This window comes from Mustela erminea, chromosome 5, assembly GCF_009829155.1.
Source record: "Mustela erminea isolate mMusErm1 chromosome 5, mMusErm1.Pri, whole genome shotgun sequence".
NCBI lineage: Eukaryota > Metazoa > Chordata > Mammalia > Carnivora > Mustelidae > Mustela > Mustela erminea.
In genome coordinates this window covers 107,632,363-107,652,381 of record NC_045618.1, presented here as the reverse complement: position 1 = coordinate 107,652,381, position 20,019 = coordinate 107,632,363, and the positions used below count along the sequence as shown (strand labels likewise).

General features: G+C 34.5%; 1 protein-coding gene and 1 long non-coding RNA gene across 5 annotated transcripts in view; one reads left to right on the top strand and one right to left on the bottom strand.

Annotated features, from left to right (window-relative positions):
* Positions 1–19,638, top strand: part of LOC116591465 — a 56,994-nt gene extending 37,356 nt beyond the window's left edge. Inside the window, exon 3 of the long non-coding RNA XR_004286016.1 lies at positions 19,562–19,638. This is a non-coding gene — a long non-coding RNA (uncharacterized LOC116591465). The remainder of the gene's footprint in view (positions 1–19,561) is intronic.
* LRRC9 (leucine rich repeat containing 9) overlaps positions 1–20,019 on the bottom strand; it is a 109,414-nt gene that overhangs the window by 12,480 nt on the left and 76,915 nt on the right. For 2 of the 4 annotated variants that reach the window (XM_032344367.1, XM_032344366.1), the window contains exons 23-28: positions 19,389–19,519; positions 17,162–17,270; positions 16,261–16,400; positions 12,974–13,110; positions 8,011–8,228; positions 3,310–3,378 (exon numbers count right to left, since the gene is read on the bottom strand). In XM_032344367.1, coding sequence (XP_032200258.1) covers positions 3,310–3,378; positions 8,011–8,228; positions 12,974–13,110; positions 16,261–16,400; positions 17,162–17,270; positions 19,389–19,519 — 804 coding nt within the window. Of the gene's footprint in view, positions 1–3,309; positions 3,379–5,173; positions 5,281–8,010; positions 8,229–12,973; positions 13,111–16,260; positions 16,401–17,161; positions 17,271–19,388; positions 19,520–20,019 lie in introns of those variants that run through there. The other 2 variants (XM_032344368.1, XR_004286014.1) reach the window with 2 other exon arrangements.

Sequence of the window (20,019 nt, the reverse complement as noted above, 5' to 3'; positions counted from 1 at the left end):
ACCTAAAGAATACAAAAGCAGTAATTCAAAGGCATACATGCACCCTAATGTTTATGGCAGGATTAGGTACAATCATCAAATTATGGAAACAGCCCAAGTATCCACTGATTGATGAATGGACAAAGAGTATGTGTGTGTATATATACATACATATTTACATATTCATATATATACACAATGGAATATTAGTCGTAAAAAAGAAAGAAATCTTGCCATTTTCAATGACATGGATGGAGCTAGACAGATTCATGCAAAGCCAAATACGTCAGTCAAAGAAAGACAAATACCATATGATTTTACTCATATGTAGAATTTAAGAAGCAAAACAAAAAAGCAAGGAAAAAAAGGAGAGAGAGAAGTAAAGCAAGAAACAGGTTCTTAACTATAGAGAACAAACTGATGGCTATTACCAGAAGGGAAGTGGGTGGGAGGATTTGTTAAATAGGCAATGGGGATGAAGGAGTACACTTGTTATAGTGAGTACCAGGTGATGCATGGAAATGTTGAATCCCTATATTGTACATCTGAAACTACTATTCTACTATATGTTCGTGAACTGGAATTTAAATAAAAGCTTAAATAAATAAAAGCTAAACCAAAGAATCAGTTATGATGCTAAAAATAGTTGAATAAATAATGTTTAAAAGGTCAAAAAAGTAAATTCCAAGAAACTAAAAGAAGGAAATAATAAAGGGGGGGAATTATTGAAAAAGAAACCAAATAAATTAACCACTTGATAAAAAACAAAATATGGTTCTTTGAAGAGATTAATACAATAGACAAAGCTTTAGCAAGACTTATCAAACATAAAAGGGAAAAGCAAAAATCAACATATTTAGGTATAAAAAAGATGAAAAAGGGCATCTGGGTGGCTCAGTGTGTTAAACCTCTGCCTTCAGCTCAGGTCATGATCCCGGGGTCCTGGGATCCAGCCCCGCATTGGGCTCTCTGCTCAGCAGGGAGCCTGCTTCCCCCCCAACTCTCTGCCTGCCTCTCTGCCTACTTGTGATCTCTCTCTCTGTCAAATAAATAAATAAAATCTTTAAAAAAAAGATGAAAATAACACAAATACAGTGGAGATTTAAAAAAAAATTCATGAGCGTATTATGATAGTAATACACACATATAAATACATATGTATTTATGTACAAATAGTATACATACATATAAATTTTAAATCTATATAAAAAAGAACAAATTTATAGAAAAATTTAACTTCTCAATATTGACTTTTGGAGAAATAGAAAACATGATTAGATTTATAGCCATTAAATAATCTGAATAAGTAGTTTAAAATCTATTTTCAAGAAATATTGATCCCAGATTGTTTTAGAGATAAGGTTTAATTATCCAGGTGCCTGAGTGCCTCAGTGGCATCTGCCTCCCACTCAGGTCATGATCCCAGGGCTCTGCTGGGCTCTGCATTGGGCTCTCCGCTCAGTGGGTTTTTCTGCTTCTCCCTCTCCCTCTCCCTTCTGCTTGTGTGTGCTCTCTCTCTCTCAAACAAATTTTTTAAAAAAATCTTTAAAAAATGATCTAATTATCCTTCAAGGAACACACGAGTTTTTTCCTATATAAGCTAATTCATAGACTCGCAAGAGAAAGCTCCCAATTTATTTTATGAGGCAACATCAACCTTGATGAACTTAAAAGAATAGCATAAGAAGATAATTACAGGATAATTTTACTTAATTCCATAAGTACAGATATACTATATGAAACCTTAGCAAATTGAATTCAGCAAAGTAAAAAATATGACTACATAGTATTCAGTTTAGGATTAATGATGGTTTAATGCTAAAGCAGGTTAAAGAGAAAACTATATTGCCAATTAGTCAAAATCCTATGACTGATATCCACTTTATGATAAAAACAGGTAGTAAACTGAATTAGAAAGGAACTATTTTAAAATGTTGAAGGTTATCTACCCATAACCTGTAGCAAACTCATATTTAATAGTGACAATTTCAAAGTGTTTTTTGAAGTCTGTTACCTACTATCAGTGCTTCTATTCAACACTTTAGTAAAGGTCCTAGTCAACACACTAAGAGAATTAAAGGAAATAAAAAACACAAGGATTGGAAAGAAATGAGTCATTATTGCAGATAATATGATGGCCTACAGAGAAAATCCAACAAAATTTACAGTCCATTAGAACTAAAAAGAGAGTTCAGCAAAGTTCCTGGAGAAAGAGTAACATGCAAAAATCAGAATTCCTATACTTCAGCAACAAACAATTAGAAACATGTAAACAAATGTTGTTTAAAATAGCTATTAAAACAATGGAATAAATCAAACCAAAGATTATTAAAACCTTTAAGAGAAATCTAGAAATTTTATTGGAGAACACAGATTAAATGTAGCGATGGATATTCATGCTTATGAAGGGGAAACCTCAATACTACATATATTAGGGGAGACTGCTTATTGTTATGTCCTGGTTTTAATCGCTCTCTCTGATGTGGCACTACTGGCTCTCTCAGCCCCTCTACTCCTCTACTAGGAGCAGAGTGACTTCACTGATAAACTGGTAAAGATTAAACTGAGCATATTTAACTCCTGTCTTGGGAAGGAACATATTGCTACAGCATGCCCTTTCTTCCTCCTGCAGAAGCTCTCCTCCTCTGTGGAAAGAATTCAGTTAAGTATTTCCTGTTACTGGGTGGTCATGATTGCTATTTCTGGGATCCGTTAGCAGGCATCTTTGGCTTTCTCATGAAGCTAAGTAAAATATTTTCCCCTCTCCATCTGCCACTGTTTTATCTGTCAATTTGTTCAGATGTTAGGTGAGTCAAGGTGCTGCTCATTTGATCCTCCAAAACCTCCAACAGGAAAAATAGCAGGTTTCTCCCAAAATTAATTTACATATTCCATGCAATTCCAAATAAAATGTGGAATTTTATGTGACAGCAAGACTGTCACATAACTTCAATTTCCTAAAACTCACAGCAGTTGTAAAGGGCCAAGAACAGCTGAGACAGTGAAGAGAGAAAAGAGGAGGAGGAATGGAAGGAAAATTAGAGGTGCTTTCTCTACCAGACACCAAAACTTAATATAAAACTTTAATAATTAACCAGTATGATATTGATACAGGGATTGACAATAGTCCAATGAATACAATGTGGAACGCTGAAACAGATCCTCTTATATATTATATATTTTCACCAGTTGAAAGAGGACAGTAATCAATAAATTGTGCTTGGATAACTGTCTACACATATGGAAATGGATAAATCTCCACATATAAAAATAGATTATATACAACTATAAACTAAATTAACTGATTAATTATAAAAGTAACATACTCACTGGATTGCCATAAACTGTAAGCTCTCTGAGAGAAGAGATACCATCAAGTTTTTCCAGTTCTGCCATATCCTATTCAAAAGTTAATCAATAAATTACTATTTGGGTAGATCTAATATTTTTAAATATACACTGTTTTGAAGTAGTCATATGTAAGTGCTGGATTACAGCTAGCTCATGATTGAATTCTCCAAAGTGAGCTTGAGTGACAAATTCTGTATTTTTGATTAAGGACAAATCTATGTACTATTAATTCCAAATGCATGATTGGTAAAGATGGTATTCTAACAGGGAAAACAGGCCATATAGTAGCACTTGCAGGAAAAGACCAAATTCTTCTCTGAAAAGTTATGGTCTAGGGCTAAGATTTTATTTGGTTAATTCTCTAGAGGATTGACCCAGAAGTATGAAAAAAGATAATAAATCCAGTATAAATAATTTTACTTTATTTATTTATTTGAGAGAGAGAGGGAACACAAGCAGGGGGAGTGGGAGAGGGAGAAGCAGACTTCCCGCTGAGCAGGGAGCCAGATGTGGGCCCAGGTCCCTGGGATCACTACCTGAGCCCAAGGCAGATGCTTAATGACTGAGCCACCCATGCACTCCTAGTCTAAATGCCACCCATGCACTCCTAGTCTAAATGCACTCCTAGTCTAAATAATTTTAAACACAACATTAACTATAAAGGAATATGTAATATTGAGTGGACTACATCCTGATACATTTTCTGGGAGTATATATTATTCTAGTTGAATAATTTGTCTTCACTACTGGGTAGTTATTTATTATTACCTATTTAACATGAATGAAAGTTTGCAAATACATTTTAACTTTGGCAAAATTATTTTAAAAAATGCTATTTCTGACAAAATTTAGGTGACAAGCCCAACTTTAGTTTGCTGCTAGTTTATAGTGTTAAAATAAAGTTATTGATATGCTCCTATTCTTATTTGGAATGACAAGTAGATATAGCCAGTTCAGCTAGCAACTATAAAAAAAACTTAGACATATTTGAGATCATTTGGAAGTGGAATTTGATTAAAATGGTTGATCTTTACAATTTTGATCTTAGAGGTGTCATAATGGAGGACTTTAGAAAAGCTCTGATAGTCAATTATCTGTCTTATCTTTATGCATTTGACCCACAGGTGGTTCCTGTCTGTGGAATCAAAGCCTGATTAGAAAGTATAAAAGTGTGAAAAGTCTTTTCTCAATTATTTCCTCAAATTAAACAGAGTTTGGCAGTGTTCACTAGTGAAGTATTTCTAATTAAAATGTTTGTTTCTCATGGGAGATGTTAATATGAGAAACTGTGTTAAATTTGTAGAGGATAATGCTGGTATAAAGAGACATCAAAAAATGAGTATGTTTATAATTGGGGAAGAGGGCTGATGACTTCCCATTTTTAATATAAGATTTTTTTTTCACAGTGTAGTGTTGGACTTACTCTGTACTGGCTAAATATGGCAAATTTTCGGGAATTTTGTGAGATGGTGTTTTAACTTGAAATTGGCTATGGTGGAAGAAATTATACCATGGAAATTGGCAAATGCTATTTATTAGGACTTTTTTTTTTTTCCCTGGAGAGCAAGCCATTAAACATTAACCAACACACAAATAGTTGTTATCTTTCGAGTCCATTTTCAGGATAAGCACTTATGGCAATCATGGTAATAGTTAGGCTTAGATTGGGGCCTTTCATTTAGGGCAAGAAATTGCAGTGGAGTATTTCCTGGAGTCCTTTCCAGCCTCAGGTGATTACTAAGCTGTTTGAAAGTAGACACAGTTGTTTGATGCCAGATAGGGGAATCATTTAGACACAGGAATCAAATAGGACTGTAAAGTTGAATTAAATAACTCACCTTTCAGTTGTGTTTCTGGGATTCTATCTGCAAAGGCAGGACTATAGGCAACAGTTTTCCCAAATCTACATTATGGGTCATGATGGCTAAGTGAAAATCTTCACACTGGAATCTGTTATCAAGGATATGCATTTATGAAAGATTTTAAAATAGGTTAATGCAGGGCTGCATATATCTTCATTTGAAGTATTGTCTTCCTAATTTTTCTGTGCCTTTCCCCTCCTATTCTAGAGGTCTTTATCGACCCAAGTGTTATAATCTGATTGCCCATTTGTGGAAAGTAATGCTGGTGTCAGCCTACCCAAATTGGTATGAATCAAGAGAAAAAAATCTCTTCCAAAAAGAAAATCTGAATAGAGTGTTAAGAATTTTGAAGAACATATTATTTTCAGTAAAATTAAACAGAATCTCCAATTCAACTTCTTACTCCTCTCAGTTAATGTTTTCCAATTAAATGTATGGTTATATTAAGGTACTATAATATTGTTAGAATAAGTTTGATGGTATAATGGTCAATCTAAATTCAAGGAAAAATACTATTTCAAGGATAAAAATAAACCATGGAGGGTGATCATTAAATAATCAATACCCCTTCATTCCATGATGTATGTATAATTTCCCAGAATTTATCATATAGGTTGTCTATTAACTGTATTAAATTTTTATAAAAAATAACCTCAACTAGGCATTATCCTGCTTAAGTTACTGGGGAGTAAGTTGTTACAACAGTGAATCTGTCATTCCTTCTCTTCCTTTAGTGGATTAGAAGGGTAGGAAGGTTGGGCAAGGACAATTGGGAAGAGCAAGTTACCTGGTCTAATCTCTTTGTAATTATGATGGCAAATAGCTGTGCTGTCAAATAGACCAATGATACTCACTAGGAAAAAGGTTCTTAATATATGAATTACTTTTAGCAGGATCTCCCTGGTTAAGGAGTGCTTCTAGTAAATAAACCTACAACTACAGAATTATCAGGCATGGCTCCCTATAAAATATCATATAAGCTCAAGTATAAAATGGGAGGCATTTCATAAGTGAAGCACTTCCTTGTTCTATGAAATCAATCACACAAAATCTCACTTGGAGATCTTATATTTTAATCTAAGCTAGAGAGTATGTAGAAAGAAAGGACCTGAGAAGCCACAGGAATGTCCCAGACCCTGTGTATCCTTGAAATTCTAGTAAAACTTGATACTGAGTAAGATCTCCTATGCATGTTCAATCTGATATGACAGTCTTTTGTGTCAGCTTCGTTACTATCACTGGAAAGATTTTCCATAGGATTACAATTTTCCCAGTTTAGATCTCTGGATAAAGCTTTGTAAGAATCATTGCCAGTTTGGAAGGCTTTTCTCAGATGAAAGTTGTTTGAATCTTGATAAATTAGTTGTATGCTATTTTTCTCTGTATGTCTATTTCCTAGTTGCTGTGTAGGACAGTCCTCATGATGTCCTTCTAGCCTTGAACGGGCTTTTATATCACTCCAGAAGGGGCTTCCTGAACTCTAGCAAGTAGAGCCACAAATACTGATTGCATAATCAATTTTGATTACATAGTTATATAATCAATACTGATTGCATAGTTAGATTATGATACAAATGTGGACAAGATATAATTGGTTCCTGCTCTTGGGTGGAAGTCCACATTTCATTTTGTCTTTGAGATTGTCTTAGAGGTGTGGTGAGGAGTAGTGAAATTGGTAAGAGGAGGGCTAACAGATCATCATCAAAACACTGAGAGAAGTGTTAGGGCTGTGTAAGGTTATATATACCTTCAGTCCTCTTATCTGTAGACTATGTCAGGAGAGAGTTTGGGCAGGCCCAGTTAGGACAGTGCCTAAAGGAAATAGGGTGAATTCTGAGCAGGTAAAACTAAAGTAAGGGAAGCCCTGAGTGGGTAGAGTTGGAATATTAAAGCCAAGTCAAGGTCCATTATCAAGAACGGATTCAAGGGGCCTGGGTAGTTCAGTGGGTTAAGTCTCTGCCTTCAGCTCAGGTCATGATCTCAGGGTCCTGGGATTGAGCCCTGCATTGAGCTCTCTGTTTGGTAGGGAGCCTGCTTCCCCCTCTCTCTCTACCTGCCTCTATGCCTACTTGTGATCTCTCACTCTCTGTCAAATAAATAAATAAAATATTAAAAAAAAAAAAAAGAACCGATTCAAATGTCAGGCAGACCAAGTACAAATGCCAAGTTTAAAGAGCCAGAGGAGGGGCACCTGGGTGGCAAGGTGGGTTAAACCTGTGCTTTCGGCTCAGGTCATGGTCTCAGGGTCCTGGGATTGAGCCTTGCATCGGACTCTCTGCTCAGCAGGGAGCCTGCTTCCTCCTCTCTCTCTGCCTACCTCTCTGCCTGCTTGTGATCTCTGTCAAATAAATAAATAAAATCTTAAAAAAAAAAAAAAACCTTAAAAAAAAAAAAAAAAAGAGCCAGAGGAAATCTGGGAATGAGATACAGAAATATCTTGGGCATAAACAATGAGTTCTGGTACACTGAAAAGAAATTTTAAAAAATTTAAAAATTAAAAAAAAAAAAAGAAATATCTTGGGCTGAGAGCAGTCCAGAACAAGAGATCTCTTAGAGAAGACTGCTGAGAAGAGCTTAGAACATTTAGTGCTAACTTTTTTTTAGCAGGTGGATGCATGTGGGTTGGTTGGTTTAAAAAGTCTAGAACACAGTGGACATCTTTGCATCACAGACTATTTATATGCTCCTGCTTCACAGAGTATTCACATGGCATATAAATAAGTTAACGTGCTAGCAAAGTTTTCATTGGTGTGTTTGGAACCTTTATGTTCAGAGGAGTTAAGTCTTGTAAATCTCATAACAAACAAAATAATGTTACCTGGATTTTATTATATCCTAGGAAGAGTTTCTCTAGTTTTACCAAAGGTTGTAATTTGCTCAGCTCTCGTAGTCTATTTTCCTCCAGGTGAAGTGCCAACAGAGAGCTTGGTTTGGCAAAGGCACTATCATTAAATGCTCTGATGCGGTTATGGTCCACTACCAATTCCTGAAGGACTGCTAAATTGTCAAGCCCTTCAATTTGACTGATTTCATTCCCTGGAGAAACATAAGTCATGATAGGTCAGGTGAGCCCAAACCTTCTGAATAAAAGGTTACCTATCTTACTGAAATATTTTTTATAAAATGATTTTTAAATAGTAAAATATTAAAAAGAACATATTTTCAAGGAGAAATAAAAATGTATTTATAGGAAAGTACCCTCATCATCAAATAATATTTGGTGAAATTTCTCTTTTATGTTTGAAAGACCAAGATGTAATGTATACAATGTATGTAATTGATCCAATCTATCAGTTCAGTAATGGAGGGCTAAAATTGTTGATACTGACAAAAGTAGATGTATAAAAGTGCTGCAGAAGATATACTTAAGTATATTGATTATTTTAATAGGTATTTAAATAGGTACCTTTAAATATTTATTAATATAAATGAATTGTGTTTTAAGTTGGAAGAATATACCTTAATTGTGCTATTATTTATTTCTCAACATATTTTTGCACAATCACATTAAAAAATTAAAAATGAATTAAGCATTCATTACATTCTTTGAAATCTCAATCCTTTATAACCTATGATTTCTCTCTACTGTAGCAATCAATAGCTTTGTAAGTATTAATGATAATGATAATAAGAAGAGGACCCTTGAGTTGGCAAAATTCTTTTATATGTGTTTTCTACTAGAGTCTCAAGATAGGACAGGGAAAATGTTATCATTTTTAATAATCAGAAAACTGAGTTAATTTAAGTTACTTGCACAAAGATATAAAAGTGGCAACACCAGGCCTAACCTAGACCTTTACATTTTAAGCTTAGTGTTGCTTCTACTATACCATACTGTATTTCATTGACTATTCATCCTTCTTGTTTGTTATGGGCTGAATTGTGATTGCTCCCCTCTCCCCAATTCATATGTTGAAGTCTTAACCCCTAGTACCTCAGAATGTGGCTGTATTTGGGGACAGGGTCTTTAAAGAGGTAGCTATGGTTAACTGAGGTCTTTGGGGGTGAGCTCTAATCCAGTATGACTGGTGTCCTTATAAGAAGATATTAGGACACAGGTAACATGTAGAGGGAAGATCATCTGAAGACACAGAGGCCATCTAATAAACCAAAAAGAGAGGGCCTCAGAACCAACCCTGCTGACATCTTGATCTTGGCCTTCTAGTCTCTAGAACTATGAGGAAATACATATGTTGTTTGAGCCATCCAACTGGTGGCACTTTGTTAGGGCAGCCCTAGCAAACTAATATATGACGGAATGTGCGATCCTGTGATCTTGAAATTCGTTTCCTTGAAATGTAACATATTTCATCGAATTTAAGACTACAACAATTGTTAAGCTATGTCAGTATTCTATGTATTCTAAGAAAGAAAAACAATTGGTTAGGTAAACTATGACATGCTATCAATTAATACATAGCCAGATTTCAGGTATGTTTAAAAAAAATAAGCAGCAGATATCTCAGAATTGGTAAACTGTAGTAAATTTAACTTATTTTGTTCTATCCTTATGGAGAAGTTTAAACATCACAACCTTCAGTAAAGTTGTTCACAGAAATAAATCACAGACTTTCAAACTTTACCAGTGCAGTGCTTATAAATGAAAAGAGTTTTTTCAAGTCAGACTGAGAAAAGTGTCTCAGTTATGTTAATATATTACTTTCATGAAATTATGTGCTTAAACTATCACTTTTAATATTTTAAAGCCAGTCGTATAAAAATCATACATAATAGTTTCAAGTGCTGAATATTGTCTGCCATACCATATTTTCAGCCACTACTCATTTAAGAATGTTCATTAAACTTATTATTTATTTATTATAAATTTATATTACTTATTATATTTAAGAAAGAAAACTCCAAAACAACTATGTTGAATGTGATTTCGGGACTCTTACATCTTTTTTTTCTTCCTTCCCCTCTTCCTTCCTTCCTTCCTTCCTTCCTTTCAGATTTTGTTTATTTGGCAGAGAAAGAGAGAGCAGTCTAGCATGGGGAGCAGGAGAGGGAGAAGCAGGCTCCTCACTGGGCAGGGAGTCCCATATGGGGCTTGATCCCATGACCCTGGGATCATGACCTAGGCCCAAGGCAGATGCTTAACTGACTGAGCCAACCAGCCACCCCCTACATTTCTTTAACTACAAGTGTTTACCATTGTTTGAAAAACTCTTACTTACTTAACTAAAGAGTTAAATTCTAGATAAATTTGACCCCTAATCCCTAAGATTCTAACTTGTCCCTCCAGCCTCACTCAGCCATTCCCCAAAGCCCCCACTTTTCCCCATCTTCTTGCTAATATAACACAGTAGATGAAATGTAGGTTCATAAGCTCTCTCTCCTGGACCCTGGCATGGCCTCATCACTGCTTACATTTGTCTTCTTTCCTACAGCTTTTTCCTTCTTGCCCCTTTAGATCTCAGAATTGTTTCTTCCTGTTTAGTCTTTAACCTAAGTCACTTATTTATAAACCTCCAAATATGTTCATAACCTAGCTACATTCTGACTTCTTACCTTCTTTTTTAGGGACAAGCGCCTTGAGTGTGCAACCTCTGTCTGCTGCCTTTACTGCCTATCCAACCACTTCCCTCTACATTGTTTTCACTTTGAGTTTTTCTCTTCCCACATTTCCAAATCTGATCCTCAGACAGTTACCGTAGGTGGTCTTCTTTTCGTTGAAAGGTCTCATTCTTCTCATCATTTGGGTGCCTCCATTGGTTAAGCATCTTTCTTGGCTAGGTCATGATCCCGGGGTACTGGGATCCAGCCCCACACTGGGCCCCCTACTCACTGGGGAGCCTGCTTCTCCCTCTCCCTCTGCTGTCCCTCTACCCCTGCTTGTGTGTGCGTTCTCTCTCCCACTGTCAAATAAGTAAATAAAATCCTTGAGGAAAAAATTAAATGCAGTTTGGAGTCACCTTTTACTCACCCTTCCCACTTACATCACTCTAGCCCAGACCCTTTCTGTCATTTGTTGTATAGAAAATGCATGTGCTTTGAAGTCACACGGAGCTGTGTTTGACTCTGCACTATACCATTCACTGGTGCAAACTTAGGCAAATTATTTAAAGCTACTGAGATTTAATTTCATTTTTTGTAAAATGCGTATAAAATTATTTAGCATGTTGAGTTGCTGTGAAGGTTGAATGAGATCATCCTTGTAGACAAATACTTGCCAAATGACTCAGTAAATGATAGTTATAATTGTCAGAGTCAACTGCCTCATTCCCTGTGTGAGACAGCTCCATTCTGATTTGCCACGCTAGCCACGGCAAGAGAACACACCCCTTTTTTGTTATTATATTTAAATAGACTGTCCAGGGCTAGCTTGTCTGCTTTTTTTGGTATGTCACATATCTTTTAAAAGATCTGCAATTGTTGTGCTTAATTTCTTGTTCTTTTAAGGCTTAATCTCTTGTGTTTTTGAGGCAACTCACAGCACATTTGATAGGCAAAAAGATGCATTAAATTTTTTAAAAATATGATCTAGAAAAGCCCGTCTTTCAGAAAAAAGTTATCATACTCAGATAAACTATACAAATATCTCCCCATATGTCTCAATGATGGGTCTTCCCACCTTTCTTCTATGTCATTAAATAATTATTGTTAGACTAATGTTCCAAATTGTTTTTTCCCCTTCCATTTTTCTAAAGATTTACAATTCCTACCCATTTTCAATTGCAAAATGAGCATTCTACATCCAACTGATCATGTGTAGAGGCTCTGTAACTCTCTCAGAGATGTGCATACTCTATTTTTATCAGGTTGGTCCCTTTTAAAATGTTGGCCAATAGACACCACAGTCATACTCTTGTGACTCTTCTCCTCCCCACTACTTGCAGAACTCTTGGGGTCATGCTCACCCTCAATCTAAATTTTATCAATCATTCAAAAAGTCCTTTAGTGTTTCTATTTCTTTTTTCTCTAAACTTCTATTGCACTTAAGTTAGTAACAAATAGTTACTCAGAACTAATTTGTCTTTCTTTCAGTATTATCTTCACAGTAAATCTTAAACTACTTTAGAACAAGGACCTCAACTATATGTAATTACAAAAATATAGGGTTTCTGTGTATTTCTTAGTACTTAGCCCAATTCTGGGTTTCATAAGTGCTTGTGAATTACTGACTTGCTATCTTCTATAGGCTTTTTAAATTAACATAATGTAAAGTAAATTATGATATAATACCATATATAAACCCAGACCACTGCATTTTCTAGGGCTAAAAATAAAATATTCTGTAGCCCTAGAATATTGCATTTATATTATTTATGTAAATAACCCAAGAATTTACATCATTTATGTAAATAACCCATTTGTTATTACTAAAATATTTTCTTTTTAAATAAATGTTAATGCTGATACTTGCTTATTAAAATAGTATTATCAAATCAACTTTTAATAATAAAGACAATCAGAGAAAGACAATTATCATATGATCTCTCTGATATGAGGAATTTGAGAGGCAGGGCGGGGGGTTTGGTGGGTAGGGAAGGAAAAAATGAAACAAGATGGCATCAGGAGGGAGACAAACCATAAGAGACACTTACTCTCACAAAACAAACTGAGGATTGCTGGGGGAGGGGGCATGGAGAGGGTGGTGGAGTTATGGACATTGGGGAGGGTTTGTGATATGGTGAGTGCTGTGAAATGTGTAAGCCTGATGATTCACAGACGTGTACTGCTGGGGCAAATAATACATTATATGTTTAAAAAAATAATTAATAAAAAATTGTCAAGAAAATAATAATAAAGACTTACATATTGACAGTGTTGCTACTCACCCTGTAGAAAGAGGAATTTTAAATTTCTTAGTCTGTTAAGCTGTAGCTGAATTAAATTACAAATTCCATTGTAGCCCAAATGAAGCACTTCTAAACTGTGCATTATTGGAGGCAAATTTTCACTGCTCATTGTATCTCTGAAATATACACATAAGTTCAAGCCCATAAATTTAATTTCAAATGAGCTATATCATAAAAATTCTGATTATTTACTTACTACAAGTTGAAGTTTAAAAAAAATAATTTACTAGCAAACCAGGATTTAACTATAATGTTATCTTTTTTATACTTTATATATAATAATCACTTTTTAGTCTTTAAAAACATTTTTATGTGGTAAAGAACAAAGTACAGAAAGAGTTGTTTGAAATGAAAGGCAAGTGCCAGCACAATCATTCTAGAAAAAGAAAAAAAGAGCATCCAGGTTGGAAAAGAATGAGTAAAATGATCTTTATTTTTGGATAACATTATTTTGTTTTTTAAAAAATCCTAAGGAATTCACCGAAAAACAAACTTCACTAAAAATAAGTTCAGCAAGATTAATATATAAAAATTAACTGAATGTCTCCACACCATCAATAAACTGAGAATGAAAGTAAGAAATCTACTCAATAGTATAAAAAAGAACAAAATGCTTGAGAAAAATTAACAAAAATAGTGTAAAATATACACACAGAAAACTATAAAACACTGCTGAGATAAATTAATGATTATGTAAGCGGAGAAACAATTATGTAAGTTAATGGAATGGAGGATTCAGTATTAATAAAATAACAATTCTCCCCAAATTGATCAATTGATTCGATGCAGTCTCCATCAAAAGCCCAGCAGGATTCCCCCCACACCCCCAAATTTCCTTATTTATAAAGGAAATGTAAAGAACTTAGAATATTCAAAATAATCATTAAAAAGAAAAAAAGTTGGGAGGGTTTATAATCTCTGATTTTAAAACTTTTAAGTGGCAGTAATCAAACTAATCTGGTACTGGCAAAAGGGTAGACAGATCAATAGAATATAATTAAAAGTCCAGGAATAAACTTTTACATTTGTGATCAATTGATTTTCAGTGAAGGTACCAAGGCAATTCAGCAAGGGAAAAGGATAGGATACTGGGACAAATAGATAGCCACATGCAAAAAGATTAATTTAGAGCTGATATTTTACCTCATAATATACACAGAAATTAACTCAGAATGGATCTTAAGCCTAAATGTAAGAGAAAGAACATAAAACTTTTTGAATAAAACATGAGAAAATCTTTGTGACGTTAGGTTAGGCAAAGAGTTGTTAGGTAGAACACCAAAGTCACAATCTGTAAGAGAAAAAGTTGATAAATTAAACTTAATAAAAATTAAAATTCCTTTTAAATGACAGCATTTAAGAAAATGAAAAGATAAGTCATTGAGAGAAAATGCTTATAAATCATGAGATACCACTTCAAATCCACTAGAATGGTTGTAATAAAAAATATAAACAGTAAGTATTGATGAGGATGGGGAGAAATTAGAATCCTCATAAACTCTTACTAATAATGTAGAATGGTACAACCACTTTGAAAAACAGTCTGGTAGTTTCTTTAAAAGTTAAACATGAAAATACCTTATGACCCAGAATTTCACTCCTAGGTTTCTACCCGACAGAAATGAAAACACAAGTGCTTGCAAATACGTCTACACAAATGTTTATAGAAGCATTTTCAATTCTAGCCCCAATGTGGAAGCAATCCAAATGTCCATCAGCTGGTGAAGGGATAAATGTGAATGTGGCATATCCATCCAACAGAGTACCTAACATATTCAGCAATAGAAAGGAATGAATCACTAAAAGATGCTGTAACATAGATGAACCTCAGAAACATTATGCCAAATGTAAGAAGTCAGATACAAAAGACCACATACTATATGATTCTCTTCATAGGAAATGTATAGAAAACACAACTCTGTGGAAAGGGTATTAGTGGTTTCTTGGGAGCTAGAGCTGGAAAAGGGAACTGACCACAGATAGACATGACAGATCTTTTTGATGTGTGGCAAAAATGTTCTAAAAGTGTATTGTGGTAATAGTTGTACAGCTATAAATTTGGGGAAAATTATATATCTAAAATGAGTAAATATGGTATGTAAACTATACTTCAGTAAAAGTGGTTGCAAAATATTAATAGTCCCAATGTAAAGGATATGTATAAATGAAATATAGTAGCTTTAATCAAACTAGCCTCAAACTAGAAACAACCTAAATGCTCATCAACAATAAGTAGATAAATAATTTGTCACATAATCTATAATGGTATACTACTCAGCAGTAAAATGAAATGAATTACTGACACTTGCAACAACATAGATGAATCTCAAAAAAATTATGCTGAATGAAAGAAGCCAGACACAAAAGACTCCTTACTATATGATTGCAATCATAAGAAATTCTAGAACAGGACAAAATGACAGTGATAGAAACCAACTCAGTGGTTGTTTCTAGGGATCAGGGTGTGGGGGAGGGGACTACATTAGATGTAAGGTAGGTTTTTGGGATGTAAGGTAGGTTTTTGGGATGGGAATGGTCTGTACCTTGATTGTAGTAATGGTTATATGACTGAATACATTTGTCAGAATTCATTAAACTGTACACTTAAATTGCGAATTTTATTATACATAAATTATACTTTGGGAAAGGTGGATGAAAACACAACTCTTCCCTGGGATAACTGGAATAAAACTATCCTGTGTTGGAGATAATGTATATCTCTTTGTGTTCCACCAAAAATGTGTTGGAAGGTGGGAGGTATGTCCTCATTTTATTTATAAAGTATCTTTTCCATTGGTGCTGGGGCATTAAATAACTAGATAAATAATTTAGGAACACAAACAAAATAAATGTTAAAAGAAACCTAAGTCCATGCTACTGGGTAAGGAGTTCTTTAGTGAGGTGATGAAAACACTTTAGGATAGGATAACTTTGTGTGTATCCTAAAATAATCACTGAATCATACACATACAGGGTGAGATTACTATATGTGAATTGCATCTTAATTAAAAAAAATTAAACATACAAGATCTCATTTTCTTTTTTTTTTTTTTTTTACAACATGCATATGAAATGGAGGAAGCAGGAGAAAAGCAATGACAAAGGACTATTTTGAGTATCTTTTCATTTGTGACATTTATTTTTGGCATGTAGCTATTAAATAAGTATGAAAGGGAAATGTATACTACCACTATCGCTAATGCAACTAACTGCTTTTTAAACTCCCAATCAAATTTTTTTGTAATTGTGAAAAAAAGAATAGTAACCTGTTTATTTTTGAAGTTCCTTGTTGTCCGTAGCCACTTGAAGGCACTTTCTGGTAGAGTAGCTGTCTGTTGGTCAAGTGAGTCTGAGGTTTTACTCTGGGCACGATGGATTCAATATGATTATAATTGAGGCATAAGACCTATAGAAAGAACACCTTATTCATCAGATATTTAAATATGAAAACTGCTGTATATATATTTTTGGTTTGAGATTATCAACATCCTAAAAACTGTTAAGATGGTATAAATAAAACTTGATCTATACAACATACTTTAAGAATATATCAATGTTAAAATGACATAAATTTCTATATCCCAAAAGGTTTGGTCTTAGGCTTTGAATGTGTTTTTTATAATCTGACTTGCTGGGAAATAACAAAATTTCAAACAAAATAATGGAGACCCTAGAAAGCTGCTCAACAGTCTCAATCTATTTTCCTAAATTCTTCAAGCCTGATATGAATGAAATAACTGTTTAGTTGGAGAGATCACCATTTGCCTATGTTTAAAAGGCCTTTGAAGATAGCTCAGCCAAAGAGGATAGGAGGGACAGGAGGCAAAAGGCTGTTTTGAGAACCTCATTATCCTCCAATTTCATTCCATACCCACCTCACTATAGAGGCACACCTTCCATCCCACCACCTAACTGCAAAGTAAGAGTTACTGCTTACAACACTGTCATATAAAACTGAGCAATCCAAAAAATAATTTTGGAAAGTAATACTGTTTCTTGCTTGGTGAAAAAAATTTTTTTAGGAAAATTTAAAAAATCTATTTAAATCTCATTGATTTTGATTTATATTTCTCTTCTTTCATAACATAAAAATACACTTTAATCCAAAGTAAAGAAGATTACAACTTGCATTAAAAACCTTGAAAAAAAAATCTGTGAATGACTCACCTTCACTTTAGGCAGATAGATTAATCCACTGAATGAGGTAAGATTATTGTTTTGAAGATTCACATTACATACATTTCTAAATTGGTCAACTGGAATCAAATCCACAGTTCTGAATTTAGATAAACACAGTCATAATTTTAATAGGAGAATTATGTAGGTGAATCATTCATGTGCAATCCCAAAAACACTTTGAAAATAACTCATATGACAAATGCTATGAAAAAGAATTGCCTTAGTGTAAAATGTATGGGTCAAATAATTGGATAAATGTGTGTTTTTGTTGGACACACAGGTAAGAAAATGACATAGAATTTGTTTGCTCTAAAAATGTCCATTACCACATAAACATAGCCCAATCATGAAAGAAACTTTTTAAACAAACATCTCCAATTTCTTTATAAGGTTACATACATATTCATGAATTTGATGTTGTAAATCACAAGATTTTTCAGGTTACATGCTTCAGAGAATATATGTGAAACATGTTATTTCTGAAATACCAGGAAGAGGTTAGGGATGGGAAAGGAAAGAGGAATGAAAGCAGGTGAGGTCTTTGAAAAAAGTTTTCTATGCAATCTCCTGAAAATCTTTACGGCATTCCACCTTGTAAGGATGCTTTGGTAATTAAAAAGAATGCTTGATTCCTAGTCCAGAGCTTTACAACTGTTCCACCTTCCTTTGTGCCATGATAGAGAAGAGTATAAAGCTAAATTATCTTGCCTTAACCACTTTTTTTTTTTTTGCCTTAATCACTTCTTTAAACAAATCCTAAACCCTGTAGTTATTCTTATGACATACTTTTATCCATTGATAAGTCATTCGTTCAATGTATTTGATTAGTTATTTCCAAGTACAGACAATGTGTTTGGAAAGGCTACAACAAATATGAAAACAAACCATCTCTGCCCTCATGAAACGAGATCCATAAAAATTAAAATAAAAAAGGAAAGTAGATATAATATAGTTAGATGTAGTGGCATTTTAGAGAAAGAAAAACGGATCTGGGGAAGTCAGGAGTCACTTCACAGTGGAGAAAGACCTTAGAATGACCCTTGTAGAATTTATAGGCGTTTGTCAGGCAAATTAGAAAGAGAGTTTCAGGTAGTGGAACAAGTACAAGCAAGGTAGAAACAGAATCACAGCACCTTTAATCACAAGGTAATCTTAATCTTAATCACAGATTAAGAAATTAGAATATTCTAGAACTTCTGGAGTATAAAGAGTAATGGACAGTAAAGGTAAGGATTATAAGAAATAAAAATAAGTAATTAAAGAGTCTAATCCTAACCCTAACCCATACAAAGAAATTTTACATTTTATTCTGTAGACAGTGGAATGCCACTGAACAAGGTTGAGAAGGGAAGTGATCTGATAAAACTTGCATCTTAGAAGGCAGTCTGGATAATAAATGGATTTGCAGGGAAGGTTATGAAACACAAAAAAACCAAAACTATCACCAAGAGAGTTTCTAAAATACTTCATTTCCCAATGTCGGCCAGTGGTAGTGGCTGTGGAAATAAGAGGGGAATTATGAGACATACTTAACAATATGGACTCTGTAGAATGTGGTGATCAATTACAAGTGGAGGACAAAGTAGAGAGAAATGACCCTTAGATTTTTGGGTTGGGCAACAACAGCAGGTGGATATTATCTTCTCCATGCTATATCTAAAAAGCAACTGAATATTCAAGTAAAGAGCTCAGGTTTGGGCTAAATTTAAAGAGCCATCATATAAATTAAAACTATGGCTAAAGATATCTGTCCGTGAAGAGTGCAGAATGAGAGAGGAGAGAAAAGAATTTATTTGCCAGGAAGACAGTGAGAAGAATAGCATCAGAGAAATGGTGGCAGGAAAAGCCAGACTATACTGAGTTAGAGTAATATGATGACATTTTATTTTTTAAGATTTATTGATTTATTTTAGAGAGAGGAGAGAGAAAGAAAGCAGGGGGAGGGAGAAGGAGGGAGAAAAGCAACATCTCCATTGAGCGTGGAGATACAGGGCTCGATCTCAAGACCCTGAGAATATGATGACATTTTAAATCATAATGTGTGATAAGGCATTTCAAAGAGTGGTGAAGTTAGCATGAGATTTTGAAGCAGGAAAGATGATTTTCTGAATTACTGGTTATATATGGATAAGATGTGCATTAAATTATAAAACTTAGAAAATGATATTACATATTTAGCTATAGTATCAAAAAGCATATAATAAAATGATTATACCTGATGGATGATGAAGTCCAATTTAGTTCTTGCATTTGGGTGAAGTTTGAATGTCCTTGTCGTTCTGCAATCATATCAGAAGTAAGTCTGCCACCAAACAAATCTTTTGCACATTCAGTCTCTGGTGGTTCCTATATATAAGGACATTTAGAAAGTGATGCCTTCTCTTGCAGATGACTAAATGACATCAAGGAGACTGAAAGGTGCAGAGAAGAAGGCAGACCAGCTAGGGAGGAGCAACCCTGTGGTGAGTTCCCTGGCATATATTGTGATTTATAATAAATATATATTTAGTCTTTATCCACTGTGCCTGGCCTAGTCATAAGGTTAGGCAAGAGAGCAGGGGAAACATAGCCTATTGAAATGATGCCCATATGGGGCAGGGCCCTTTGGAAATTTGAGGAGTACATTAAAATAGGACACATGGATGTCCATCAGAACTCCAATCAGAAAGGTGATTGGAATTGATAAGCAGATATCCCCATATGCTCACTTAAGGTAGCCACCTGGGTTTATGAAGTAGATGGACATTGGGGGGGTCTACAGCAATGCAGAGATGGTCTGAATGTAGACATATTCCTCTTGCACCCTCTGAGGCACAAAATGCAGTAAGTACTGTTCTGTCTGCCAG